General features: G+C 42.6%; 6 protein-coding genes across 10 annotated transcripts; 5 read left to right on the top strand and 1 right to left on the bottom strand.

Annotated features, from left to right (window-relative positions):
• Nucleotides 1-3,779: 3,779 nt before the first annotated feature.
• On the top strand, nt 3,780-7,341 carry LOC103982828 (alpha-1,3-arabinosyltransferase XAT3). The gene is made up of 6 exons (XM_009399870.3): nt 3,780-3,923; nt 4,021-4,092; nt 5,466-5,531; nt 5,628-5,690; nt 5,795-5,863; nt 6,012-7,341. The coding sequence occupies exons 1-6, from the start codon at nt 3,791-3,793 to the stop codon at nt 7,193-7,195; spliced, it is 1,587 nt and encodes a 528-aa protein (XP_009398145.2). The 5' UTR covers nt 3,780-3,790; the 3' UTR covers nt 7,196-7,341.
• A 986-nt stretch (nt 7,342-8,327) lies between these two features.
• LOC135636442 (uncharacterized) lies at nt 8,328-8,780 on the top strand. The gene has a single exon (XM_065148130.1). The coding sequence runs from the start codon at nt 8,328-8,330 to the stop codon at nt 8,778-8,780; it is 453 nt and encodes a 150-aa protein (XP_065004202.1).
• Nucleotides 8,781-10,775: 1,995 nt separating this feature from the next.
• Nucleotides 10,776-13,599, top strand: LOC135586846 (protein SAR DEFICIENT 1-like). 2 transcript variants are annotated; one of them, XM_065145881.1, is made up of 8 exons: nt 10,776-10,984; nt 11,367-11,442; nt 11,757-11,809; nt 11,886-12,385; nt 12,467-12,627; nt 12,727-12,924; nt 13,010-13,106; nt 13,184-13,599. In XM_065145881.1, the coding sequence occupies exons 1-8, from the start codon at nt 10,896-10,898 to the stop codon at nt 13,282-13,284; spliced, it is 1,275 nt and encodes a 424-aa protein (XP_065001953.1). In that variant the 5' UTR covers nt 10,776-10,895; the 3' UTR covers nt 13,285-13,599. The 2 variants fall into 2 exon arrangements, with proteins under 2 accessions (XP_065001953.1, XP_065001952.1); XM_065145880.1 differs by having other exon boundaries at nt 13,181-13,599.
• Nucleotides 13,600-14,506: 907 nt separating this feature from the next.
• LOC103982830 (uncharacterized) lies at nt 14,507-19,080 on the top strand. 2 transcript variants are annotated; one of them, XM_009399873.3, is made up of 7 exons: nt 14,508-14,688; nt 14,756-15,085; nt 15,162-15,373; nt 16,855-17,131; nt 17,219-17,304; nt 17,389-17,480; nt 18,516-19,080. In XM_009399873.3, the coding sequence occupies exons 2-7, from the start codon at nt 14,756-14,758 to the stop codon at nt 18,746-18,748; spliced, it is 1,230 nt and encodes a 409-aa protein (XP_009398148.2). In that variant the 5' UTR covers nt 14,508-14,688; the 3' UTR covers nt 18,749-19,080. The 2 variants fall into 2 exon arrangements, with proteins under 2 accessions (XP_009398149.2, XP_009398148.2); XM_009399874.3 differs by having other exon boundaries at nt 14,507-15,085; nt 17,389-17,537; nt 18,516-18,654.
• Nucleotides 19,081-23,422: 4,342 nt separating this feature from the next.
• LOC103983455 (protein PLASTID MOVEMENT IMPAIRED 2-like) lies at nt 23,423-25,726 on the top strand. 3 transcript variants are annotated; one of them, XM_065146177.1, is made up of 3 exons: nt 23,423-23,526; nt 23,618-23,667; nt 23,741-25,726. In XM_065146177.1, the coding sequence occupies exons 2-3, from the start codon at nt 23,638-23,640 to the stop codon at nt 25,547-25,549; spliced, it is 1,839 nt and encodes a 612-aa protein (XP_065002249.1). In that variant the 5' UTR covers nt 23,423-23,526; nt 23,618-23,637; the 3' UTR covers nt 25,550-25,726. The 3 variants fall into 3 exon arrangements, with proteins under 3 accessions (XP_065002249.1, XP_009398941.2, XP_065002248.1); XM_009400666.3 differs by having other exon boundaries at nt 23,457-23,667; XM_065146176.1 differs by lacking the exon at nt 23,423-23,526 and having other exon boundaries at nt 23,717-25,726.
• Nucleotides 25,727-25,821: 95 nt separating this feature from the next.
• LOC135635229 (protein ASPARTIC PROTEASE IN GUARD CELL 1-like) lies at nt 25,822-27,567 on the bottom strand. The gene has a single exon (XM_065146179.1). The coding sequence runs from the start codon at nt 27,412-27,414 to the stop codon at nt 25,843-25,845; it is 1,572 nt and encodes a 523-aa protein (XP_065002251.1). The 5' UTR covers nt 27,415-27,567; the 3' UTR covers nt 25,822-25,842.
• Between the last annotated feature and the right edge of the window lie 87 nt (nt 27,568-27,654).

Raw genomic sequence — 27,654 nt, 5'->3', positions numbered from 1 at the left:
TAAGGTATTAGAGTTAGCATATATATGACTGTATCTAATTACATAAGATATATTATAATTTTAATTAGATTCTAATTATGATTATTAAAAAGTATTTAATTATGATAGATTTTTGAAAGATGATTTTGATGGAAAGGATTCACCTAATTATTTATTCTCGATCCTTTATTTTTATTTTTAAATATAGAGAATCTTTTAGGGACTAAATACATGAGATTACAAGATGTATGCATGTGGTTCTCCTCTTCGATTACGGTGATCGAGAAGACGAAAAAAGAAAGAAGGTAAATCTAGTTTTTATCGTAGATCAATGTTAGTGTAAGTTTGAATTGATAATAATACCTGAATAGATCAAATAAAATTTTATCTAAATGATATAAAAAATACGTATCGTAAATCTAATATATTATTATTTGATTTAAATTCTGATATTAAAATTTTTCTTATGATTTTTATGATGGATTGATATTAATACTGAGTGTTTTAAAATCAAAATACTTTAGATTTATTATTATTTTATGAAGGATGCTCCAATGATTCGTGACTCGGAGATTCTTTTTAAAAGTTTGTTGTTGAGGATAGTATCATTTGAGGGTCGCGATCTCGATCGCTAGTCCTACGACAACGGCGGTGCCTGTGCAACATCGCTGCCAACTGCTGCAGCGCCGCGGCCGCTACGGCGGCATCTGCTGGCCGCGGGAGGCTGCGCCGAGAAGCGCGTGCGCACGGCGGCAGCAGCAGGCGGCCGCGCACCTCGGTGGCGGCGGCGGCGGCGGCCACGCACTGCGGTGGCCAAGCAAGCGGCGCCCGCGCACTGCGATGGCCACGCAGGCGGCGGCCATGCATGCGGCAGCCGCGCGCCTCTTTGGCCGCGTATCGCAGCGGCCACGCAGGCGACGGCCGCTGGAATTAGGGATTCGATTTTCAAAGTTACAGTTTTGCCCTTACATATCTCACTAATTTCGTTTCATAATTTTTTTTTTGACAGTTCTGCTCTTCAGAAATTCTATAATTTTACTTATAGCCTATCAGTAAAATTACAGTTTTACCCCTAATAAATTGAGAATTTTTAATTTATATCCTTAATTATAAAATTGATCAATAATTTATTTTTTTAATTGTGATTGAATATGATCATGATTATATTTTGATTGTTTGATTGGATTTAATTTTGATCAAATATAAAAAATTAAAATTTTGATCAATTTTGATCTGATTAGATATAAATTATAATAAACATTTTATCATTTGTAGGATCTTGGTATTTTATATTATTGTATTAGTCTTGTAATCGTCAAAATTATCTAACTCATGATATTAAGAAAATAATATTCATAATAACACATATAATTAGGAGATTTCGAATAATTATGTGATGAGGTAATTTTTTGAGTTTAGGATATCAGTTAAGGATTGTATTCATAATCCTTAGGATATCAATACAATTTTTGAGTTTAGGATATCAATTTAGAATATCCGTTTAGGATATCAGTTTTTGAGTTTAGGATATCAGTTTAGGATATCAATTTTTGAGTTTTTAAGTTTTTGAGCTTAGGATATAATTTTGAGCTTTTGAGTTTAGGATATCAGTTTCGAATAATTTTGAATAATATTCATAATCCTTATAGTTTAGGATTGTATACACAAATATAACAATACTATTCTATAAGAATGATATTAGTATTCCATAGATATTTTTTGAGTAAATACTAGATATATCAATATTTCACCTAAAGATAAAATATAGATGATATCAATATTGTATTATATCTTAGAAACTCGAAACATTAGTATATCTATAAGAATCAGATTATGAGATACAAATAAAAAGGGGCCTTTGATCATTTTCATAAGCTATCGAAAGTAATGATTTTTAAAAATGATATGATATAATGAAAGAAGAGTTAAAATTGATGGACCATAATAGTATTTGGGAACTCACTGAATTATTCAATAACTATAAAAAAAATAATTATAAATGGGTTTTTATGATAAAATATGATTTAACGGATAATATCGAATTATATAAGGTCAAACTTATAACTAAAGATTTTTGAATGTGTCGATTATAATGAAACTTTTTTTCAGTTTTTAAAAAAGACTTGCTGAGGTTCATCTATTATTAGTAGCTCATTATAATCTTGGATTACATCATTATGATCTTGGATTACATCAGATGGATGTGAAAATAATATTTTTGAATGAGAATCTAGATGAAAAAATTTATATAGAAAAATCTAAATGATTCAAAAAAAAGGAAAAAAAAAGTTGGGCTTATAAACTTAGAAAATCTTTTTATAGTCTTAAACAAACTTTCAAACAATAGTATATAAAATTTTATGATACTATTATTTTCTTCAAATTAAAAAAATATTGTTGATCAGTATATACCTGAAAGTTAGTGGAAGCAAGTTTATTATATTAGTCTTATATGTGAATGATATTTTGCTTGTTAATAGTGATATTGGTTTATTACATGAAACCAAGATGTTTAATTTTAAGATGATTGATTTGAATGAGATAGTCTATGTTATTGGTATTAAAATATTCATGGATAGATCTTAATGATTATTATGACTATCTTAAAAAAGATATATTGATTTAGTCTTGGAGAGATTTAGTTTGTAATTTTATTTAGCTAATGATACACGAAGGATTCAATCAAAACCAGTGTCCAAAAAATGATTTAAAATGAATCAAATGAAGGATATCTCTTATACATACGTAGTTGAAAGTTTATTATATGATCAAATCCGTAGACAATCATATATAAGCTTTGTAGTTGTAATGATGGGTAGATACTAGAGCAACCTAGAAAAGTAACACTGGAAAACTATAAAAAAGTTATGAGGTATCTATAGGGGACGAAAGATTATATGTTCACGTTATAGGAAATCAGATCAGCTTGAAGTGATAGATATTCATAAGTTAATTTTGAATTAATTTATAAAATCAACTTATAAATATCTATCACTTCAAGCTGATCCGATTCCCTATATGTAAACATATAATCTTTCGTCCCTTATAAATTAATTCGAAAAGTAAATAATTTATATGTTGGATTTATATTATGGATGAGTAGTTTCTTAGAAAAGTAATATTTAAAGACAATAATACTGAGATGAGAAGTGGAAATATGGTTCAATTAGGTGCTTTTAAGAGGATCATCATTCCATATCTTGATAGCTCACACTTTGCTCATTAATAAAAGGGGTCAAATATGCCTAAAAGATACCTTCCTTTGCATCAACTCCTCCTTCGTTGCATACATTCAATCCAGTAGGCGTCGCCATTGGCGGCGCATACTGAGACTACCAGCGCACGGCGTTTCTTTAAGAAAAAGGTAAGTCTCTTTTCCAATTTCTCCTTATTTACTGTTTGTTGTTCGCAGCCATCTTAATTTTTCTTATGTTTATCTCGTACCACCTCTATTGTCTTAATCGAAAATTATGTACCTATTTCTTTAAGAAATAGGTCTTCGCAGAGGAGCATAAAAACCTGGGCATGTGCATCAGCTTGCGAGCCAAGGATATGCATGCTGAACTAGTGGTCTTTGAATACCAGTAGAACATACTTTTCTTGCTACAGATTTAACATGGAATGGCAATATGCAATACTGATCCATGCAACTTTCCGCTTCAAAAACAACAGTATGCACAAGGGATTGGACCACATGGGAAAGGTCATAAGATACGGTCTCAAAGTCTTGAAGCATTTCGCTACCGAGCTATATAAAGCGGGTAGAGGCGTCTGAAAGCTTCATCGCAAGCTTTAGGAGAAGAACCCAGACATGAGGTCCTCTGATAGCTTCAGCCATCAAAACTCGAGGAGGCTCAGCCTCGCTGCCCTCTGTGGATGCCTTGTGATCGTGACCGCGATTCTTACATGTCTCATGGACTCCACTTCCAACACTATCGCTTCATGTGAGTCCAGTTGTAGGAGTTAATTGTCCGATGTTACTTTCTTCTTCATGGTATGCTGCTTACACCATTTGTCGAAACCTGGTTATCTCTTTTGCAGTAAGTCTACAGCTATCGAGCTATAGGAATGTGACTTTGCACATGGTGGAGGAACCCAACACCGAAGGACAAGGTCAGTCATTGTTGTCTGCTTTCTTCATGATCTTTGTACTTGTTGATTCAGCTACTGCTTATGCTGATTTGAATTGTCTGATACTGCCCTAAGAGATAGTAGACAAAGAAACTTACTGAACTAGAGAAACTATATCATTCCGGATTCACAGCAACAACAAGATACAAAAGATTTTCTTATGCTTTAGGTGTTCTTTTAGGGAGAAAGCAAGAAATTACTGATGCAATAAGTATTTCCAGTGGTTTCAATTGTTCTACTGGTGAAATCCATGTGATCATCGTCTTTCCTGGAAAGAGTCTTTTTCGTGTATCAATCCACAGTCCAGCTGAAAGCGATAACGTGGTAGTAGGTATATTGCGCATGTTCCATGGTTCTCAACCCTGAGAGTAACAGCCATCACTTGGTCTATTACATGGAAATGGTCATCACACGTCGATATATATATATATATATACCCTTGGACGAGTTGATAGAAGTAATAATATCAGAAGACAAGAAGGAGACAAGAAGGGGACTCTTAATGCATGTTCCGTTCGGAAGAGGATACCAGTAGCCGTATTTTCTGTAAATAGTCACCAGTCTGTGCATGTTCTTTTAGATATGGTTCAGTCATTCGAAGGGTCTCCACGTACTACATAGAAAGGTGCAACTCCAGGTGTTCGACCAAATACATCTCACCCAGTGTCGAGTGAGGCCATAACAATGTATGATGTGGCACATAGAATTTGAGAGTCAACAGTTCGTGCCACCTTTGATTGATTCGAAAGTCTCTTCCATGCATGGGAAGGTCAACGCTTGGACAATTGGAACGCCTTTAATTGAACCAGAAGACAACTCTTCCGTCAATGGGAGGTAAACTTTAGCCTACTTCTTGGGCTTCCACAAAGGATTTGGCCACCCGATGCGAGTTTGACCTCTTAGGTAGAGTTGGCAGTGGATAACTTGGATCGTAATGCTCGCAGAAGTTGACCTATGGGTGGCTAATGATTTAAGATCAAGATGGATGTATAGCTTGGCTCCGCTGGCAACTTGGACCAAGTCATCTTAATGATGAATAGCCAGCTGATGAAATGGGAGAGACGTAATAGTTGACTACAACCAGTTTCAGCTTTAAGACGTCGATTTAGAACAGAAGATGATGAAGCTTATCTTTCTTGTTTGACGAGCCTCTGAGATGGCTGTGGTCAACTGCCAGCTTGTATTTATCTCATTCTAAATTTTGTAGAATTATATAGTACTTGTATTTCTTTTTAATCTTCGTAATGGAGATAGGGTTGCATTCATTAATCTTTTAGAGAAATAATAAAGTAAATCATAAGGTATGTTCAATAATGTCTCCATCTGAGAAAGAACTACGCATACATGGATTGCAGATGTAGCAGCACCAAAGGTTCCACAGGCATTGAAAGAAAACCAAGGAAGGAAGGAATCAAGTGTAGGTAGGTGTATTTGCTAGCTCCATGAACAATCAATCATACATGTGCCTGCAATAGGCCACATATCAATTAAGTCACTCTCTGGTGCATAACCTGCAGGTGCAGTTTCGACTTCACCTTCTTCAACAATGGAAGAAAAGAAGCTGGATGAATCAACCACAGGTAGGTGCAAACTTCTCACTGTATAACGTGTGGCAGTACGTCAGGAACTAAGAGACCCTACTACAGCAGTGCTAAAGAATAAGTTCGCACGGTTACTTTTGCAGGCAATCAAACTGTGCCACTGCAGCAACAGTACGAAGAAAAGCAAGGCGGTGGTGATGACTCGAGCTATGGTGAGGCTTATAGAACTCATTGGATTACCTTTGATCGTGAAACCTTTATCGATTTATGTATGCATAGTATCGAACTGGACAACATGAAGTAGAAAAATAGCGATGACTCGTCAGTCATCAACATTCTGTTCTTTGGATTTTAATGCAGAGAGTTTGGTCAAAGAGAGCAGAGTGGTATGTGATTTTACGGCGCCAAGATCAGATACGTGTTGGATGGATGGAGACGTTAGGGTTCTTGGGAAATCATCCCTCGTCTTGTTAACTTCGCCACCTACAGATCGAGCTCCCACACACAACACGACATGGAAGATCAGACCATACCCGAGGAAGTGGGAATCAACGATGGAGCTCATCAAGGAGCTCACCGTGACAGTGGCAGCTGAGCCTGATCAAGCCCCTCGCTGCATGGTGAACCACAGCGTCCCCGCTGTATTCTTCTCCACCGGAGGATTCGTCGGCAACTACTTCCATGACTTCACCGACGTGATCATCCCCCTGTTTATGACCTCGCGACGATTCAATGGGGAGGTTCGGCTCGTCGTGACCGACTTCAATCACCAGTTCATGGACAAGTACCAGCAAATACTGAAGCAGCTCTCGCACTACCCGGCCATCAACTTGGACGCAGATGACAGAGTGCACTGCTTTCCCCATGCACACCTGGGTCTTTTCAGCCACAGAGCTCTGGGCATCGACTCCTCCAAGTCTCCAGACGGGATCTCCATGAGCGACTTCAGAAGTTTCCTGAGGAAGTCCTTCTCACTCAGGCGAGCGCATAGCAAGGAAATCGACCTCCGGTCGAGGAGGAAGCCGAGGTTGCTGCTAATTCTCCGGAAAGGATCCCGGTCTTTCGTCAACGAGAGAGAAGTGATGCGGATGGTGAAAGGACTCGGGTTCAAGCTGATCACGGCCGGGCCGGAGGAAACAAAGAACATCTCTCGCTTCGCGCAGGTGGTAAACTCGGTGGACGTGTTGATGGGGATTCACGGAGCAGGGCTAGCAAACATGGTCTTCCTTCCTCGGAATGCAACGGTGGTGCAGATCATTCCTTGTTGCGGGTTGGCGGACGGATGCAGATACATCTTTGGTGAGCCAGCTCCTGACATGGGAGTAAGATACGTGGAGTACGAGATAAGAGTGGAGGAGAGCTCCCTGGCGGAGCAGTACCCCAGAGATCATGAAGTTTTCAGGAATCCCATCTCGATTCAGAAGCAACAAGGGTTCAATGAATTCTGGAACATATTCCTGAACAAACAAAAGGTCAAGCTTGATGTGCCCAGGTTTAGGAGCACACTATCACAAGTTCTTCAGTCCATCAAGCATCACAAGTAGAGAGGTTGCCTGAGAAGCCTGTTTTCTTCTCTGTTGCTTGTAGTCATTTATTGGTTCCATTTGGATTTCTTGTAATCAGAATAAGCAAGTCCATGAATGAAAAGTACAACATCAAGATTTGTGTTGGCACTGAGAGAATTTGAGGATGAAGAGAGAGTTTGCATTTTGGCCTGTGGCCTTCCTGCAGTTGGTATGAAAACAGAGCAACACAAGGGCTTCTATTGCCAAAAGGAGTAGTTGAAAACAGAGCAACACAAGGGCCTCTATTGCCAAAAGAGTAGTTTATAATGCATTGAAGGAACTAATACTCAGATATCAATAATCAATAATATACCAAAGCATGGACCTAATACTAAGTCTCTAATACTAGTCTTACTTCCATTCATAATTAAATCAAAATCCTAATCTATTAGAGTTTGAGTTTAATTAGGACTCCTAATACTTACCGATCGTACTTCACTTGCTTATTTTAGAAAGAGATTGCTGCACCAAAGAAGAAGGCAAAATTTGTGGAGCTCTTCCTTGGAGATGCGGCTGAGAGAGCTGGATACAACTGGAGGAAGATTGTGGACATGGACATGAGAATGCCTGATTGATTTCCTCTTTTCTTTCTCGTTCTTTGGTAATAAAAGCCCTTTCGGATTGGTAGTCATCGATTTGCTTACTAACTGGGAGTAGTTCTCTCAATCAAACAAGAAGCAATTGAGAAAGAACTTAGACGCAGCACCACACCTCGCTCTGGACTTTGAATCTTTCACCATCACTCTAAAGAGAGGCAGCTCTTTTTCTATTATTACCAGGTCAAACAAACGAAAGCACGCCGGAAGCACGACAAAGTCGTCTTCTTATCCTTACGACACCAGAACAGAAAGATGCGGCTTGAACGAGTCCAAGAAGTCCAGCATCCATGTTCTAATATTAGGTGCACTACAGCAACAGACGTGCACCAGTGTCCCAAACCACAGCTACGTGACAAAGGAATGGAAAGAGATAAGCAACAATAGCTTGATCCATCCACCTTCTTACGCTTCCTCGTCACTCAACCATCTATATAAACGCCCAGCATGATCATGATCACCGACTTGTCGTAGTTGCTTCGAAGCCATAATATTGTTGCCTTGGATCAGAAGCAATGGCCGCCTTCTCCTCTTTCCCCGCTCCGTCGGCGTTCTCCTTTGGATCTTCTCCCCTGCAAGGACCCAAACTCCACATGAAGCGGAGATCAGCGTTGCTTGTTGCTGCTTGTGACAAGGACGCCAATGACCACGACTTCAGCGGTCGGCTCGTCGACGAGAACATGGCCGTGCTCCGTGAGAGGATTCACGAGATGAAGGTGGGCGTGAAGAAGTACGAGGCGCCGTCGGAGTGGATGGGGTGGGAGAAGCAATACCACGAGAGATACCGATTAGATGTTTGTGAACTCATGGGGATGGTGCAGAGGTGGTTGCTGAGCTCTCGGCCCTGTGTGGGCTTGGCGTGCGTGGCGGTGGTCGCGTTGAGCTTGCCAACGACGGTGCTCGTGACCGTATTCTATCGAGTGATGTCCGTCGTTGCCGGAGGTGGTGGCGGCGGCGGCGGTTCGTGAGTGAGGTGGGCATGAATCGTGTTGGTTAACGTACGTGTGCATGAAAATGTTGGATCGAGTTGACGTGCAGTCGTGGGGTGCTTGTACTATTGTTTTGCTATCAAATGAACGCGCAGTCCAAATAAGAAGCCCACAGTCCATATAATTGACGACTTGCTTGTGAACGTATTGGCTGAGACAAACCAAATCCGACTCATGTTTGGTTCGATTTTACACTCGATCCTGTCGTTAAAAATCTGAACCGTCAACGAAGAAATCAAAGGTCAGAAACAATTCCTTGTCTTTTATTCTTTAAAAGAAAAAATAAAGTAGAATCAGATGCAGATTACATGAAGGAAACTTTATATTTATGTTAAATATCCATATCATACGGACGTATCAGATCATAGCTACGTACAAATCAAGGCAAGTTTGGGTTCCAGTCTATGGGAAGAATTAGATGGAGACCATGAAACATGACTTTCTCTTCTGTGTTACCATTCAAGTCAATCTTAAATAGGAAGTCCCACTCTACACGCGGATGGAGTTGGTGATCCTTTTGGTGGTGTCATCTGAGAATAAAATAGCCTCTGACAACGAGGGTATGAGAACCCAGCAAGGATCTGGGAATAATGCATGAACGTCCACAAGACCTTCCGTGGATGTCGAACAGTCAAGTCTTTATCCACGTGTTCCCGCGTCCTTCAGGTCTACCGCGCCCTCACGACACGGAAGGGTTCCCCGCAACTAACCTTGTTCGGTATATTCTCAGATATCTGACTTAATATATATTAATCATAGTTTGACTCACTCATCAACAATAAATTTATTAATGGATTTCTAAAATGACATCGAAGCCTAAAGTTCCCAAACAAAAAGATTTGAATGAGCTTAATAACCAAAATCAAGCTTACGGTGGAACAAAGTTAGTCGTAACATTGATCAAGCTATGGTTACGGAGTAACCAAAGTTAGATACATCACCTACTCTTATAAGTAAGTCTAGCCCAGAATCTATCTACCGACATAAGCTTTTGAATTAAATTGATATGTGATTTAATATACATTAATCATGACTAGTTTGACCCACTCATTGTTAATTGATTTATTAATAAATATCTAACCATTTAAAGCTGTGACTTCTCTTGGCAACTTAGAACCGGTCAATTTCGGTTTGTCTTAGATCCTCTGTGTCGGCCCCCACTGTCGTAGCAATTTAATACGATCGGTAGGTGTAGAAGTCAGTCTTTAATGCGTTCGGTTAAGTGTTCTCGATGGTTGAATGAACCGCATGGGTCGGAGCTCTCAAGATCAGCAGAGCTTGCTACCTTTAAACTCGATACAGACTGCATGGTTGATGGCCGTCTCTCTCCGTCAGCAAGGAAAACCCAACCTTGCATTGAAATGTCAAGTCTCAGAAGCAAAGGCTTCTACACTGATGCATGTAGAATTCCTCTTATCAATGGGACTCGGTAGAATCTTCTTGGTCTTGGCATTTCAATATTCGACTTCGAACTTTCAACATGGAGGAACAGAAGGGAAACTCCTCACAGGTTGCTGTCATTCCTGAGAATGATGTGCTTGTCCATGATGCGGCCATGAACTATATATAAATAAATCGGGCAAGTCCTGCGGCAAGTCAGCAAGAAGGATTTTTGCTATTTGATTCCTGCACAAGAACAGTTTTAACGATTAAATTCTGAAAACTCCCACATCAACCTGTACTAGTATCACCCTACGTTGTTGATTTAGATACGGACCAGATCGCAGTCGCAAGAGCACATGAGGGTGATGGGACGTCAGCTGTGTGCGAGAGGTTGACGACAGTCGGGCGTTGGAGAGGGTGCACATCAAAGAAACTACATCAGTGAACAACGAGGGCTCAGAGTCTTCTTCCACAAGCCAACCTTCCACCTTCCGACCTACTTCTCGGAACCTTCTCATATGGTAAACTAGACAAGACCATAGCGGCCCTCGTTATAATCCCCTCGTCTCCCTCTCGACTGCTTCCCCCCTCCTTGGTCGTCCCTGCAAACCTGTACATCCTGTCCTTCCCATATCTTTTCTTCGACCAACCGAGAATTCTCTCTTATATATACCTTGTTCTTCAGTTCCTTCTTCCCCGAAACGAACAAAGATGGAGGCTAAGAGGCACTGGGATGACTCCGATGAGAATTCGGATCAGTCGGGGGATAAAAGAATCAAGCGCCTCCCTTCGTTCTCAACGTCTGTAGCCCTAATTTTCTTCAGTTCATCTCTTACCATGATCATTTTATGATTTCCTTTTTCTGTCAGGAACCGATTCTAAATACACCAAACTGATCGATTGGTATTTTAATTATGGGAACAATTGATCTTATGCAAGAAGTTCTTTGCATCTTTCCGAAAAGATTACTACTCTATTATGACATGATTTTAGGCTTTTTAGACTATAATTTGATGGAGTCGTGACAAGGAAGATCTTAGATTCATACAACGACACCAAGCTGTTTAGTCAACTGCTATTTTGTGATGCATCCATAGATACATATTTTGTTCCTATATTACTGAAGACTATTCAGTGTTTATCTGGTGATGAGACCTGTGTCTTTCTCTCTCTCTTTGACAGGGTGATAAAAGAAGCTGTCACGGCGAACAAATTGCAGAAAGCATTTTTTGCCTTGGAGCCGTTCCTTCGCAAAGTGGTAGGAAGAGATCTCTGACAAAGCATTAATGTCTCACAGAAGCATCCCATAGTGTTTGACTTGGCATCTTAATTAACCCTCGTCGGTCGTCTTCTTTCTTTATTACTCTAAAATAGAAAAGAATCTGTCCCCAGGTCCCATTTTAAAGCTGCAATATCTGCAGCTCGATACGCTCATTATTGCATGTAGTAGCTGATGACCACCATTTTCGTATGCTTCTATCATCAAAGATCAGAAGATTAGAGTATGTTGTGGCATCTGAATTTATTTGTCCCTCAAGTCATGTACTTTATTGATATTGGATGTCTTATTAGGTGCAAGAGGAAGTGGGAACACTGATGCACAGAATCTACTCCTGCCCTCCAAGGTACAAGAATTCGCAGCTGCTTGGGAACGCTGATCACATATGAAGTTAACCTAAAGAAGTATTTGCTCTCTTGCAGGTCCATCCAAATGCAAATTGAAGCTACAGATCAATCAAGCTTGAAACTTATCTTCAAGAGGCCGCTGTCACAGCCCATCTTCACCGGAACCAAGATAGAAGACATCGAGAACAATCCTCTCGAGATTCTTGTTGTAGACACTAATAGTGGTGTGGAAGCTGCCTCAGCGTTGCGCCATCTACTCCCTATCAAGCTCGAACTAGTTGCACTGGAGGGAGATTTCCCTTCCGGGGTTCAGGAGGATTGGACCAGTGACGAGTTCCAAAACAGAATAGTGAAGGAAAGAACCGGGAAGAGGCCACTGGTCGTCGGAGATGTCAACGTCACGCTAAGGGATGGAGCTGTGATCATACCCGAGCTAATCTTCACCGATAATTCAAGCTGGGGAAAGAGCGGGATGTTCCGGATCGGTGCTCGGGTTGTGCCGGGTAGCTACGATGGGCCAAGAATTAGAGAAGCCATGACCGAGCCTTTCAAGGTGAAAGACCACAGAGGAGAATGTAAGTTCGCTGACCACTCTAAGGTAGCATGCATTTGGCACAAAGAAACCCTAACATTGCACGAGCACTGTTCTTGTGCAGCGTACAAGAAGCATTATCCTCCAGCTCTGGACGACGCGGTATGGCGGCTCGAGAAGATCGGCAAGGGTGGTAAGTTCCACAGCAAGCTTGCGGCCAACAAAATCAACACGGTCCAGGACTTCTTGATGCTGTTGTCTGTCGACCCGGATCGCCTCCGAGAGGTAAATTATGCTTGAACCCGTTGTCGGATGCACCCATGATGCATCTGAAGTAGCTAGCGAACGTTCAGCGATGCTATCGGCCTTCTCCTTGTGCGTTAGATACTGGGACAAGGGATGACAGATCGGGCGTGGGAGGTGACCACCAATCACGCGAAGACCTGCATCGTGGGCGACAAGCATTACGTGCACCGAGGCCCCAACTGTAACCTCGTCCTCAACTCAGTTTGCGAAGTTGTGAGCATTATCGCCGGAAATAACACATACGGCTTACAGGATCTCATCAATCGAGATGACAGAGTAAGTGCTCTAATCAGCTGTCGCTTGATGACTCCTCGTACCTTTCCACAATGCAAACCCAGTCCCTCTTTTAACTTCCCCGCAGGCCTGCGTGATGCAATTAGCTCGAGAAGCGTACGAACACTGGCATGACTTGGAAGAGTACGAAGCATTGTCTAATGGAGATGTTCCTTTAAATCACAGTACGTTAAGAAATTGAAGAACTGTGATCTGTATGCTTTCTCGTCGTGGTTGTTCTAACAGCTAAGCTTCTCAGCAGATGTGCAGATGACACAAGGTGTTGTGGAATCATTGCCTCTGTACGCTGACCAAGAGAATGGATCACTGCTGCGTCAGTTTCGTCCTCCGCAGCCCTTCTGATCGATCTGCAGTTAATCAGCGCATATGTCATAGTGATACGAACTGCGCGCCCTGATTGCTTGCACCGTGAGACTAAGCTCGGCGAGCAACGCGAGGCGTATATGAATTCTTCACCCCGTTAGCATGCTGTGTAAACACTTGTTGTTTTCGATGGTTTTCATTTACTATAATATGGCTCGAGATGATTATATATGCATGCCGAGAAGCATCTGATCAGAAAATTTTCTCGATCCAAGAAACAAGAAGGACGAGAGAGCGAGGATGGTTTCTCGAGCCCTATGAATGCCACTGGGTTTCTATAACCAATACCATAGACCAAAGAAATATATAAACCATTTTTAACTTGTTATTTCGATTCAAAGATTTAACGTGGAAGGATCTATTCCACTCATATGTCATCCTTTTCTCTTTGACCGTTCTTGTTTAACTTGTTATTTCGATTCAAAGATTCAAACTTACATGAATCATCCACAAAGTGTAGAACGCCCTGTGTAACGCGTCTTCCGCGGATGACCTATTCTATTTGGATCAATGCCTACCATATAAGGTAAGAAAAAACTAAAAAATAAATAATTAAATATAAATTTAAAATTCACTTGGTGCCTAATTTTATTAAAAAAATTTAAATTATCACGATGTGATATCGAATTATGAGCTCACCTAAGTTAATTTAAGCTCATGCATAAATATCCTTATTTATATATTCTCGTATAAATTCATCGTTTTTTTTACCTATTCATTTCAAGATGAGTTTTTCGGAGGAGTACCACATTTTCATAATATACTTGGAAATATTCCAACCACCTATCTCTTTTGTCTTCCTTTTACGGACCGGAGATGAACCAACCTAGCTATAGTATTTTTGCTCGATGTTATATTATTTTTTAATAATATTAAAAAACAATAAAAATAATTATGTAACGCCTATGTAATTAATTGACCTTTTATTATGTCAACGTCGCGCCGGCGCCGATTGTCTTGGCGCGTTGCGACTGATAATGAAGCCGTCGCCGACCCGAGGGACCAACGCGCCGATCCAGGGCTAGAACTGAATCCATTCAATTTCGTCCGGACACGCGTCACTTCTTGCACCGCGACTCCGCTTCATGTCCGTCCGATCATAAAGCCCCATAAATGATGGAGGGAAAACTCGGCTGACGTGCGCTACTGGTAACGACGTCTTCTTTTAAGCGGCGTCATTAATTGGTTAATCACCATCCCATCTCTCCGTTTAATTAATTGATGAACCCTTAATCCCTTGTTAATACCCTCCTCCTTCCCTTCCTTTCCCTGCATTCCTCCTATCCATCGACAACAATCTGCAACCCTAATCGTGATTCTCTTTCCTCCCGTCATAAAGTCTCCTCGACTCCTCTTCAGTCCGATTTCCCAACCAAAGCCACGGTAAATTTACCTGTTCTTGACGGCTGAATCGGGGCGCCTTGATCCGGCTGTCGACGGGTTTGTGCAGATGTTCGAGACGAACTTGAGGTGGGGGCGTGCGCACGGGGAGGATCGATTCTACACCACCGTCAAACCACGCCGGAACAACCGCCGCGGCCACCAGCGGGGCCCGCGAAGGTCCCAAAACGGCGTCGCATCCTCCGCCGCCAGAGAGTCCCCTTCCCCTCCGCCTGTTTCCAAGGAGGATGACCGAGTTGGACTGGGGAAGCCGGCTTCGAAGCCCCTGGCCGCGTCCGCTTCCCCTTCCCCTTCGTCGACGGAGGTCGCTCAGCCCTGTAACTTGGACCGGTTCTTAGAGTCCACCACCCCATCGGTTCCGGCTCAATACCTGTCTAAGGTTCAGAACGTTTCCTCCTTTTTCCCCGTTGTTTTTTCACGTTTGGAACTTCTGCTTACGGTTGCTTGGATATCAGACAACGATGAGGGGTCGGAGGACTTGCGATGTGGAGTTTAGCCCTTACTTTGCTCTGTCGGACCTCTGGGAGTCCTTTAAGGAGTCGAGTGCTTACGGTATCGGTGTTCCTCTTCTTCTTAATGGATGTCACAGCGTCGTTCAGTATTACGTTCCTTTCTTGTCTGGGATTCAGTTATACGGTCAATCGAACAGGCCGTCTGCTGATTCTTGGTATTCATTCTTGACATAGTTTGGAGCATTTGATTTTGATTCTCTTTTACCCATGATAGTTCTTGAAAGCTTATGAACGTTCTTATTTGTCTGTTCTTGGTAATATGTCCAGCCTCAGATTAAATTTGGTCACATGAAACGAATAACATGAGCTTGAATGCCATATTTCTTCTTATTAAAAGAGTGGGCATGTCAAATTCATATAAGTTCATTTATGTAAATTTGTTATGGCACTGAATTCTGATAACTTCTAATTCATAGCTGTAGCGATATTGTAGTTTTAGCCTCACAATATCTATTTTTGTGTAACTAATCTAGTTTTCATTTAGTCTCTCACTTATGTATATTTGAGCCCACATATTGGGAGTTGGCCTTTTGTGAAGTTAGTTTGAATGTTTGCTCCATGTGAAAGTCATTTCTTTTTCAAATATCTGCAGTTTATTACTTGTTTGATCATTGGTTGAACGAATGTCTTGTGTGCATCAATGCGAATTTATTTTGGTTTTGAGGCCATGAGGAAGACAATTGCAGTTTTGTCAAACAGCATTTATATCATCTGTAAGTCATATGTCACTCATGGAGACTAGATATTAATTATAAATTACTTACCCATGCTGTAACTTCATGGAAATGGCTACTCTATCTTGAATCTTTTAGAAATTGGCTTGGTATAAGAAGGAATTGGTCAAGAGTCGTGGTGTAAGTCCAACCCATGGCTGATTTTCCAGTAGATGGATTCTCGGGATTGGACCTTGTTGGTCCCAATTTGGATAGTGGATCGTATTTGAATTGGGCATTGTTTTCGAAGCGCTACTGCATTTAGCAAATCATTGATGATTTTTTGAAGGTTTGGTAGCTAGTTCGAATTATCAAACTCAAAACACTCAGTTTGTGTTTTTCTCCTTCTTGTAATTTTTGTTTTTTCTTTTCATGACTTAGTTATATCAAGTTAAGAGGACATCTGCAATAAATTCCATTCAGTATCCATAGAGACCTTTTTCATAAAAATGTTGTGCTGATTGCAGTAATTAAAATATTCCATAGATTGTCTGTTCCTTGTCTGGGGAAAGTTCCCATTTTCCCATTAAAACAGTCTCCTGATTGTAATACCTAATGTTTTGTTTGGCCTTGCATTTCTTATGTTGGAAGAAGATAACCCCATCTTTTTCTTCTTTGTCTGACAATACCATCACTAAGATACTTAGGTCTATTGCTAACTGTGTATTACAACATATCCTAAGGCAACCATTTTAATTATTTTTTGTTTCCATGCACTTCAGATATCATTTCTGTATTGATAATTTAATACTAGAGAGCCTTTCAATATCCTTGATATGGAAAATCATGGCTTGTTGAAAATATTGTTTGGTGAATCAATTTTAGAAGACTTGTGGGAATAAATGGTTATTCTGCTTGTTTCTTAAATTGTTAGTTATTTGAGAGTGTATGACTGACTGCTTGTTTCTTAAATGGCAACTGAGCGAGGAGAATGATAGAGATTGTCATGATTCTAGTAGTAACAAGAGTAGTAATGGAAGCAGCGACTATGGGAATAAGAAGGGCCTGAAGGATTCAAGCACATGGATTTCAAACCAGACAAATCAGAGTCTGAGCAAGTCGTATGCTAGTGAGAAACAAGGACACAAGCAACAGTTATCCTCAGGCAATGATATTTGTTTTGGAAATTCTCAAGGTTACTTGATCTTTGAGTTCCTTGAACAGGATCCTCCATTCGCTCGTGAACCCTTGGCTGGCAAGGCATGTTTCATAAGTTATCATAACAGCCAAATATTGTGCTAGGGTATTGAACCTGTTTCTGATGATGAATTGTTTTATTCCTTTCAGATTTCAGATCTTGCTCGGAACTTTCCAGCACTAAAGACTCTTAGAAGTTGTGATCTTTTGCCATCTAGTTGGTTTTCTGTTGCATGGTAAGATTCACTGACAATATCTTATGTGATATCTGTCACAGATGATACCAACTCTTTTTCTTTTCAAATCCATACGTGTTGCAGGTATCCTATATACCGGATACCAACAGGCCCAACACTAAAGGATCTGGATGCTTGCTTTCTGACCTTCCATTCCCTTTCTACACCAGCTAAAGGCAACGTCTACTCTTCTAATTTTTACTGAGATTTAATATGACATATACGTATAGGAGGTAATCTTCATAGGAATTATGGTCTGGTGAAGTTTAGTCTTTTTTCCTTGTGCTTATCTTTATTAAATTTTCTATATTTATGTTTTGACTTGAGGAGGACCACGGTGAGGCTGTAAGAGGACCTCGATTGTGAGAGTTATTTGGATAAATGTTTCTATCTTTATATCATATGAGCATGCCAAAGTAGCTTCGTTGCCTGAGAGTTCTTAAGCCATCTTGGATAGGGTGTTAATGGAGCTCAAAAACTGGACTCAAATCTTTCCCATAGTTTTGGGTATGGATCCCCATAATTATACAATAAGCTTATTGGGTCACTTGTGGACCCTGGATGTATACCAAATTATGTCTATAAATCCAATAATAGAACGAATCTAAATATTGTGGATCATATGTATGGTTCATTGGCTGTTTATTGCATTTGAATCCAACATTTTATCTGATCCAATAACAACCTAATGTTAATCACAGAGGAAATCGAACGTCCAATTTGGACTTTGAGGAATCTACATTTCCTCTTTTATTGAGCGGACAATTTTCAACTTGATCACTACTGCTGTCAAACTGGAGTTGGCAGAAGAAATATTTTTTGCTATATTTAATTTTAAAGCTGTTCTCCGCGTCAATTTCCATGGCTTTTTAATTAGGAACATCCTACCCAGCATTTGTCAGCTTATCTCTGTTACTGTTTCATGAGCAAATTAGAAAGGGAATGGAATTTTTTTTAATTTTATTTAACAAATCTCAGTAACTTGTTACATATGAAGCATGAATAATTACAAGCTTAGTCAAAGTTGTGCAAATGCATTTGATGACAAAACACATCAGCGTTTTTTTTTTTTTTGCTTGGTGTAGTTGCCAGTCTACATGATTGGACATTTTTACATGTACCAGGCTAAGTCTATTTCAAGCGTATCATATTTTTCCGGCTAAAAAGTATGCTTACATGTCTTGTTCCTGTGTCCTGTGCTCTTCATGCAGATGCTGGTGGTGCTTGCCAAACTGTTACCCATCCGCAGGGGGTTCCCAGGATATCTCTGCCAGTTTTCGGGTTAGCATTCTACAAGTTCAAAAGCACAGTATGGACTCCTGGAGGATCTGAGTCGCCACTGGCAAACTCCCTCCTGCAAGCTGCGGAAAACTGGCTGCAGCTGCGTCGTGTTGAACATCCAGATTTCTCATTTTTCGTTACACATCATGCGTACCGAAATTAAAACCCGAGAATGGATGAAACCGATCGCCTAAGGTTAGATCGACGATACTCACCTTCTGTCGGCCCTTCATCATTTTAACGGGTCTTTGCATAAGATTCTGAGTGACTTAGGATTAAAAAAAAAGGGGGGGGGGGGGCCGAAAATTGTATGAAAAACATGAAAAATGGTAGTTGAGATACCTCCGTTGAAAAAAGTAAACAGAAAAATAGAATAAAAGAATATACAAGAAAGAAAGTAGTTGGATCCGACGGATGTCAAAGGGGTAAATGCTGTATGGTTACTTTTTATGACACTAACGACTGTGTCTTTTAATCATGGGATGAATTCTTGTATGGCGCTCGGTTTCGTCTTAATATCTGGTCATCACAATTCATGGATATTTAACTTCTTATATGTATCGTTTTGTGCATCTGGTCATCAAGAAGAAGAAGAAGAAGAAGAAGAAGAAGAAGAGTAAAAGCGGAAGGAGCGTATACTCATAAAGCCGGCCTCCATATATCTTGACTGAAGTAACGACACAAACAAATAGCGGACATCGACGTTCACGGTGAGTGTCACGCGGGCACTGACCGCTGACGGTGTTTCTTATTCATGACCACGATGCATGGATATAGTAGGCATATATAAGATCCTTGGAGGGTACGAGCGGAGTCAGCAGCTTGGAACTGGTACGGCACAAGCTGCGGCCACCTTCCGTCCCCCGCTGATGTATCTGCTCAAGCTGGGGTTCTTCTGGTACTGACAGAAGCAAGGCGCCTGAGACTTGAGCTTGGAGCAGCACAGACTGCTGGGCGGCGAAGAGTTGAAGATGGCCGCCGCGCAGGGCGTCAGCTCCGTTGGGTTGCACGTCGCCGCTTCCACCGATGTCGGGGCGCGGAGGAGGAGCAGGGCCGCGATCACGCAGAAGAACACAACCGAGGACTTCATCTTGGAAGAAGCTTAATTAGTAGCGAGCAGGAGGAGATGAGACGATGGCACAAGTGGAGGATCGAGCTACCTATTTATAGAGGAGCTACCACCCCCGCCCCGGACTTTTGACATGAAAATTAAGCCAACTCGGGATTCTCAACCTCGCGAAAACATCATTGACGACAGTGTTGCTGTTGAAAAAGATGCCAGCGTTATGACGATGGTGTGGATGACCAAAACGTCATTTGGAATCCCTCAACCGCCTGTGAAGCTGATTAAGAACAACAGTAGAATCATTTATGTCGACGCAAGCATAAATCACGAAACTTCCGAGGATAAAATTGGGGATCATTTGTCCGCCAATGTGAATCTACCGCGAGGTCAGGAAACAGGAGCTGCCAAACATCCTTCCGGTTGTGAACACCATGGATTGCGGGCAAAGGTCGCTTTGACGACAAAAGAAACATCATCCGTAATCTAAAAGAAATTGCGAGGAAGAAACAAGAGAAGACTCGTGTAACGTCTATCCAGGGATAGGAGCACCGTCCCAAGTCTTCGATTGGACGTTTGTACGCACACGACACGCAAATCTTGATGACCAGATTGAAATTTTTGTTACGATGATTATTTTTATAATTTAATTTGGAACTTAATTAGAATTCGTAGATCTCTCGAATCTAATCAGAAGATATCTGAAAATAAATTAGAACAAGTGCTTGGCGTGAAATTAAAAGAAATAGAGGATCTTTCATCAAGTGAAAATAAATAAAAAAAGATATCTCGATATATTTATCTAAAATTGAAGATACGAGTAATATTCATATTACGTTGTGAATATTCAGAAGAATATGTTACCAATGTTGATATAAGGATTATCATTATGAAGCACATATAAAGACTAATTAATATTTTACTATAAAAAGGTTAGAAATCTATGCAAATGATTATGTTGATCAAATTTATTTCGTATTTGGAGACCGGTTTAAGAAACTTGACATTATTGGTTTTAGAATTTTATAATTTATCAAGATCAATACGATAGATAAAGCACATGAAAGACTAATTTGGATTGCATGAGTTAGAATAAAAATTTTAGAAAGTAGTACACACAACACATCGAAGGAGATAGCATAAACTTCGATGCTTTTCATAATGTATTTTGTTACGTAAAGAAATCAATACATCCTTACCTCCATCAGTGCCTTCACTCTATATTATTTCTATGTCATTTCTGACTCTCATCCTCTCCTTTATTTCTCGTCAGACTTATCATTATTTTTGTGTATTTCATTAAACTTGTCTCGATCTCACACGAGGAAGGAAAGAGCTCTTGTCGCTCTCATGTGAAGAAGGGAGGAGTCCGATAATAATGACCTTTGTCATCCTCGTCTATAATCATCATTATTGATTGCATAGGAGTAAAAATGACGATAAATCTAATAAGACAAAAGGAAAGAAATATAATTAATTTAGGTGGCGTAAAGGCAATGCAAGGGGGATGTAATTTGAAGGATAAGAGTAAAGCTATCATTTATGGAAAAGAAGAGGTCCTTTTGATAATTTTAAAAAATTAATATGAGATTTTCTCAAAAATAATTTTTCTTTTAAATAAATTACTCTTCAATAAAGTCATCAGAGCTTTTTTTATTTCTTAGTTTCTAATAGATTGAGACAAGTTTTTGTCTTCTTTCCCCGGGTCAAAAAACAAAAAAAAGTCTACTAGAGAACAACAAATGGTGCATAACGGAACTCCATTTAGTGCAGGAAAGAAGAAACGGGACGGCAGCGGCAAAGTGTAATCAAGTCCATTAGGTGAAGGTAGCTATCACAGTACAAGACGACCGTCTAATGGTGGGTGGAAAAGACAGCTCCACAACACCCAGCATGTTGTTTCAGCAAGAACAGTAGCAGTGTCGATCGACATGTGTTGTTAATGATGTCGATCCTATGGTGACTCTGAGACACATCTCGTTGCCCATCACATGGCAACAGCTTCGCCATATATCGATGCTCAGCTCCTGCAAATATGGAAAATGACATTATAAGCTTCCGAAACCTAAGCACAAGGTCGTCTCCTCCTCCTCCTGCTTGCACAATGTGTAGTTGCTGTCACAGCACTAGGGTGGCCATGCCCTCGGCTCCACCCTCCATTATTTCTGATGGCACACCAAACAATGGCCGATGGTCCCTCCCACGAACCTCAATAATTGGTAACGGGGCCGTCGAACTTGTCTTTCGTACGTTCGTCAAGCCCACCCCATGCTGAACATTTAGTGCCGATCATGTGTTTGATGAGGGCGTTGGGAAGGCAAAACTCATTATTGCACCACACTTACCGTATTATCTAATTTTATAGTGTCAGTAGGTATCGTCGGTCTCCTTTGCTCATGTAAATTTGGGGCCTCCAAGCAGGACTGCACATATTTCTACGTCATCGATGCGAAATATTCTACACGCAAGGGTTGTGTTGCACCCCCCCCACCATCACTGGAGTCACCCAAGGTTGTGTTGTCATCTTCTACACAACCTAAGTCGGGACGAAGCGGACGGGAGGCCAGCGTGTGGGGAAATTCACAGCAGACACGACACGCAAATGACGGCCGCCACCTGGTCATGCACCGTAAACAGCTGGCGGCGGCACAACACCGGCGGATTTCCTCTCCTCTTCTCTCCTCTCCTCCATGGTATCGTGTTTTGGCTGCCTCGTGATGCACGCAACACCATCGGCTCCAAACGAGAAGCCTCCTCTCATCACCCACCGTTCGAGGACAGGCCGCGATGATGACAGAGATCTTGTGAAGATGAGACGACAGCTCAACAACACAGCCCGTTGGGCTATGGAACGGGCCACTTAGCAGAGAAGGATATGGTAGCTTGTCTTGGCCGATGGTGATCGTGAGACCGGCCTCGTAGCAGCAGTATTGGATGAGGTCCACAGAAAACGATACTGTTGACCTGTTGGTTTCGGCCCTCCTTACGACAGCCGAGACGTCGTTGGATAAGATAGTACAAAATCGTGGCCTCTGCTACTCGCACAGGCTATTTTCTCACGTACGTGGCAGAAAGTGAATGGCTTCTCCTCCAAAATATCTCCCGTCTGGCCCAAAATATCTACAGTCTATTTTCTTCGAATTCCGATTGCAATGTTGTATAGCTACAAATTGTGGTCCAAACTAAAGGTAGACTATACTATACACGTATTTCAAACGATTCGGTATAAGAATCAGACCTAACCGGACGAAAAATTCAAGAATTGGGTCATTAATCGATCCGATTTAATTATTAGATTAGATAAATTAAAAAATCAAATAAATCGATTAACCTGATCGATTTTTAGATAACCCATATGAATCGATTTGTAATATAATGAAAGATCATTTAAATGACCTTAATTTAAGTTTTTGTTATTTTTATACAATTTTTTAAATTAGATTTAGTATATATAATTTTAAATTATTTTCTATGTATTAAAATATTTTAAAATTAAATATGCCCAGTGACTATGTATTTTCGTATAGATCTTCACCAAATACTGAAGTACGAAGATACCATCCGGAAGATTCCAATCTGATTACAATGACAACTTTGGCGGACGATGTTCTTCCATACATACATGTGTGTATGTGTCCAAAAAGAAAAAGGTGATGTACTCAAAAATGTGCTGAGAAACTTGTGGCAATGGTTTTGCTACGTGCGACGTGACCGGCTCACGTCTTTGTCGTCGTCTTCTTACGAAGGCACTCACTCTACCAAATCCCAATCATTGCCAGAGAGTATGCCGAAGGTTGTATGTACTTATTAGGGTGTCTTTCCGAGGTGCAAGGAGTCTATCAAGTTCTCCCATACAGGACTCACGATTAAGGCCACAGGTGTATCTGTTCTTCCCATTCTTCGTTGTGTAATGTGATGAATCTTGAGCATAACTTTCGTCTAAATTTGATGTCCTTTCTTCTGTTCTAGTTTGGCCAAGCAGAGCTCAAATGGAGAGGAACCGCGCTCCCCTCCCGGAGGTAACTGATTATATTTTGCGGAATACACTTGTTTCTATCTGACTGCAAGATCTCCACTTTTTTTTGTCTGAAGGATTTGTCTTCGCAATGCAAAGAGCTCATCTTTGCTGAGATGAAGGTGAACAAGTTGATCAACAGGAAGAAAGTTTCTGAAAGAGAAAAGGTTCAGTTGCTATCTGAGCTCTGCGTCGCCGACGACGAAGCAAAAGACTTAACGATAAGGATCGAGGAAGCTCACGCCAAAGCCATCACCTACAAGCTGAAGCTCCAAAGTCTGAAGAATTCTGACACGAGTGAAGATGAACAACTCATGATCCTTCCTCCGAAAAGCAGCCGCCAGTATACCGAAATTTTGAGAGAAGTGGATGATGTCAAACAGCAAATCTGCGGCCTTAAACTCGACATTGCTTCCGCTTTACAGGAGAAAGCCAGAGCTCGGTCGGAGATTGAATCCTCGAGTGCAGAGGCTCGGTCGTATTCGAGGTACAAAGAAGAGCTACGAAGGGAGATCGACGAAGTAAATGTAGAGCAAGAATTCATTGATCTTGCTAGAATTGAGGCCGACGGAGAGTTCAGACGCTTAGAAGCTCAAAGAGAGGCAGAAGCAGCTCATTTCACTGAAAGCGTGCGAAAAGCTAACTCCAGAATTGATGGCCTCCGCAGAGAGATTACTTCTGCCAAGCAGCTGCAGGCGACGCTAATGATAACTTCTTTGGATGTCGATGCCTTGCAGAATGAGATGGAGTTCATTAGAGCAGCAGAGAAGAGCTATCAAAAGACATATTTGGTAGAAGACACTGGTAGAATGGAGGGAGAGCAGGAGACTGATATCTCTCTGTTACGATCGACCAAGGCGGAGTTGGAGGCAGCCAAGAATGAATTATCGACTGTTAAAGAAGAAGGGTACAAACTCATGGATGAAATGGATGGCATAAGGAAGGAACTGATAAGGATTGCTGATGGAAAGGAGCAATCGAGCAGAGCGAAGAAGAATTCTGATTCCTGCTTTGAGACTCTCAACACCAAGCTACACAAAGCCATGTCGAAGATGGAATCTGCTTCGATGGCGGAGAAGAGAGCTGATACAATAGTCGCAAATCTCTCAGCCGCACTGCAACAGCTCCACTCCGACATAGATGCAGCGAAGAGGGAAGCAGAACTGGTCTCTGAAGAAACTAAAGCAGTGAGAACGGAGACCGAGAAGACCAGAATGCACACTCAGTCACTAAAAGAAAGGCTTCAGGAGGCAATGGAGGAGCTCAACACGGTGAAAGCAGCAGAAGCGAACGCTCTCGAGGGGCTGAAGGCGATTACCGAAAGCACCATGAGGGAAAGGGCAATCTCATCTATTTGGAGCTCCACCATTACCATCTCCAAGTTCGAGTACTACTATTTGACTAAGCAGGCAAAGGCAGCTCAGGAAGTTGCGGACAAAAAGGTGGCAGCGGCTCAAGCATGGATGGAAGCGTTGAAGGCTAAAACCGAGGAGAGAAGAATGAACGCTGAAACTGATCCGACGCAGAGCTGGGTGCTTGTGCCAGTCGAAAGGGAATCACTTTCCAAGCCAAAGAAAGGATCGGTTCTTAAGAAGGCGATCAAGAAGGAGATAAATCACCATGAAGAAGAACGAGAGCAGAAGCTTGTCCAGTCTCATGACATGAAGCTTGCGATAGCGATGCCGAGAAGATCGCTTACTGTAAGCGGTGTCTCAGGGACATCGAGGAGGCTTCATGCTTCGAGAAAGTCGAATTCAACGAAGCAGCGGCCGAGCTCCGCCTTCACTCCTCCATCCTCGGCTCACAAGAAGGGGAAGTTGGTGAACACCTTGGTTAGGTTTCTGACGACTCCAAAGCAGCGTTGGGGTTCAAGACGCAACGTGTAACAAGTTCTCATCATCATCTTCGTCTCACTCACCTTGTTTCAGGTTGCATGGTCTTCCTTTCCCGGCTGAGACAGCCGATGAATCTTATGTACTATTAGCAAATAATGGAGAAACCATGTAACCTTGATGCCGTTATGACCTTGAAAATATAATTCATGATTCTATCTTTCAGTCCAATCATCGTCGTCTTCTTCTTTTTTTGTCCAAGGTAAAAATACCCTGTTTTGTTTTCTTATTACAATCACTATTGTTATTGCAGCCGGTAACCGTGTTCGCTTGCTGGTGTGACAGCCTCAGCACACATCAGGGGTGAAGCCCACCCGGTCGTTGACGAGGTCAAATATGACACGTGTCCCCTGTTGCTGTACGTTACCGATGATCGAGAACGCGACCGGGGAAGGTGCGAAGGCCAGGCAGTAGGTGCCCTCGTCGTTCACCGGGATCAGGTAGTTCTTCGCTGGCAGCAGCAGCGCCTTCCCCTCCGGGAAGTGGAACGCCACCGACGGCACAGTCACGCTCGCCCGCGATGACAGGTTGTAGCACGTGTCGAACGGTGTCATCATCTCTGCCGGCGGCAGCGCCTCCATCTGCGCCTGGAAGTCGTCCCGCAGCGTAGCATACGCCGCTTCCTGCAGCCGCGTTACCGACGTGCCGGAATCCACAATCACGCCCCCGGCTCCGGTGCTCTCGTCTATCGCGAAAGCCGACGGCGGGATGGGCAGCATTTTCCCGCCCACGCTAATACCCGTCAGCTCGACGTAGTAGAAGGTGTCCAGTAGAGGGTTGCGGAGGAGGGGTGCCGTCAAGGTCGACGAGGGGGCGGAGGCGGCGGTGCTGATGTTGAGGATGGAGGAGGCGTTGGAGTCACGATCAACGAGGCAGTAGGTGATGGAACGGGCCGAGATCTGGGTGGGAAAAGAGAGTGGCCCGCCGCCCAGGCCCAGCAGCCCGGCCGCGCTGTCGAAAACCCCCTCGTTATCGTGGCCGCAACCCATGGCCACCTCCGAGACCGAGGCCGACGCGCCGAATGTCAGCGTCTCGGTGGCGAAGTCCCCGACGGTGTAGGACCCGTCGCCGTACATGACCTGGTACAGGCATCTTTCATCGGCTGCGGCGGCGGGGCCGGAGGAGGAGTATGTGGAGTTGCGGCAAGCAGAGAGGGCGAGAGAGTGACATAGGGAAGAGTCGCAAGAGAGGAGGGTGTAAGAGGAGGAGTCGGAGGGGTCGAAGACGGGGTCGGACTGCTCGTAGCAGTCGGCGCAGGGAAGGCACTGGACCCAGCTGACGTCGCTGCCGGTGTCGAGGATCATGTAGAGGGGCTTTGGAGGGCTGCCAACCCCCACCCTGGAGAAGTACTCGCCGCTTCCCATGCTGGCCCCGGAGATAACAGAACCCATAATCGAGTTCACGGCGGCGATCTGGAGGGCCTTCACGTCCGTGTTGGGATTCAGAACGGAGTCGGCGACAGCGCCGAAGGCGAGGGTGGCGCGGACCGCGATAGAGCGGACGCGGGCTACGTCGCGGAACAGGCGAGCGAGGGTCAGGGCCTTATAGTCGGGGTGGCCATGGGCGGAGGAGCCAACGAACGAGGGGAGGAAGTCTCGCGAGTGAAGGGCGACGGAGATTGCGGAGGAGGGGTCATAAGGGAGGAGGTGGGAAGGGAGCTCGGTGGAGGAGGGGGGGCGGTACGAGAGAGCAAGGTGGGCTTGAGCGAGGCTTGCGGAGACGTCGAGGGTGGCGGTAGTGGGGTATCCGGTGCTCTGCACCTCGGGGTGAAGAGACATGGCTGGGGATGTGGAGAGCGTGAGTAAGGAGAACAGAAAGAGAAGGAAGAGGCGGCTGTGCGTATTCTCCGCCACCATCATGGCTTGAGGCGGAGCGTGGCAGCAGAAGCGAAAATGGTCGTTGGTGATACGATGTGGGGGTACCGTTTCGCTTATATGACTTCAGTTCGTTTCACCTATGCGACTTCGGTTCTTGAAAAGGAATAACCACAATAACAATTAATAAACTTATTGATTAAACTCTATATTTATGTGGGTGTTGTTTACTTCTTTAAAGAAACCGTACTATGTGATCATTAAAACAGCTTGCGAGTTCCACAT

Source organism: Musa acuminata, chromosome BXJ3-4 (genome assembly GCF_036884655.1).
Source record: "Musa acuminata AAA Group cultivar baxijiao chromosome BXJ3-4, Cavendish_Baxijiao_AAA, whole genome shotgun sequence".
Classification (NCBI taxonomy): Eukaryota; Viridiplantae; Streptophyta; class Magnoliopsida; order Zingiberales; family Musaceae; genus Musa; species Musa acuminata.
The sequence above is the reverse complement of the archived record's forward strand: the minus strand, read 5'-3'. Positions and strand labels throughout refer to the sequence as shown.

Bases quoted from the DNA above. Each gene is read 5' to 3' on its own strand.
- LOC103982828 (XM_009399870.3), top strand. From the start codon at position 3,791: ATGAGGTCCTCTGATAGCTTCAGCCATCAAAACTCGAGGAGGCTCAGC. The intron at 3,924-4,020 runs GTGAGTCCAGTT...TCTCTTTTGCAG, and splicing joins TTCCAACACTATCGCTTCAT to TAAGTCTACAGCTATCGAGC. The intron at 4,093-5,465 runs GTCAGTCATTGT...CATGGATTGCAG, and splicing joins ACCCAACACCGAAGGACAAG to ATGTAGCAGCACCAAAGGTT.
- LOC135636442 (XM_065148130.1), top strand. From the start codon at position 8,328: ATGGCCGCCTTCTCCTCTTTCCCCGCTCCGTCGGCGTTCTCCTTTGGA.
- LOC135586846 (XM_065145880.1), top strand. From the start codon at position 10,896: ATGGAGGCTAAGAGGCACTGGGATGACTCCGATGAGAATTCGGATCAG. The intron at 12,386-12,466 runs GTAAGTTCGCTG...GTTCTTGTGCAG, and splicing joins GAAAGACCACAGAGGAGAAT to CGTACAAGAAGCATTATCCT. The intron at 13,107-13,180 runs GTACGTTAAGAA...TAAGCTTCTCAG, and splicing joins AGATGTTCCTTTAAATCACA to CAGATGTGCAGATGACACAA.
- LOC103982830 (XM_009399873.3), top strand. From the start codon at position 14,756: ATGTTCGAGACGAACTTGAGGTGGGGGCGTGCGCACGGGGAGGATCGA. The intron at 15,374-16,854 runs GTATTCATTCTT...ATGGCAACTGAG, and splicing joins AGGCCGTCTGCTGATTCTTG to CGAGGAGAATGATAGAGATT. The intron at 17,305-17,388 runs GTAAGATTCACT...TACGTGTTGCAG, and splicing joins AGTTGGTTTTCTGTTGCATG to GTATCCTATATACCGGATAC.
- LOC103983455 (XM_065146176.1), top strand. From the start codon at position 23,638: ATGGAGAGGAACCGCGCTCCCCTCCCGGAG. The intron at 23,668-23,716 runs GTAACTGATTAT...TCTGACTGCAAG, and splicing joins ACCGCGCTCCCCTCCCGGAG to ATCTCCACTTTTTTTTGTCT.
- LOC135635229 (XM_065146179.1), bottom strand. From the start codon at position 27,414: ATGATGGTGGCGGAGAATACGCACAGCCGCCTCTTCCTTCTCTTTCTG.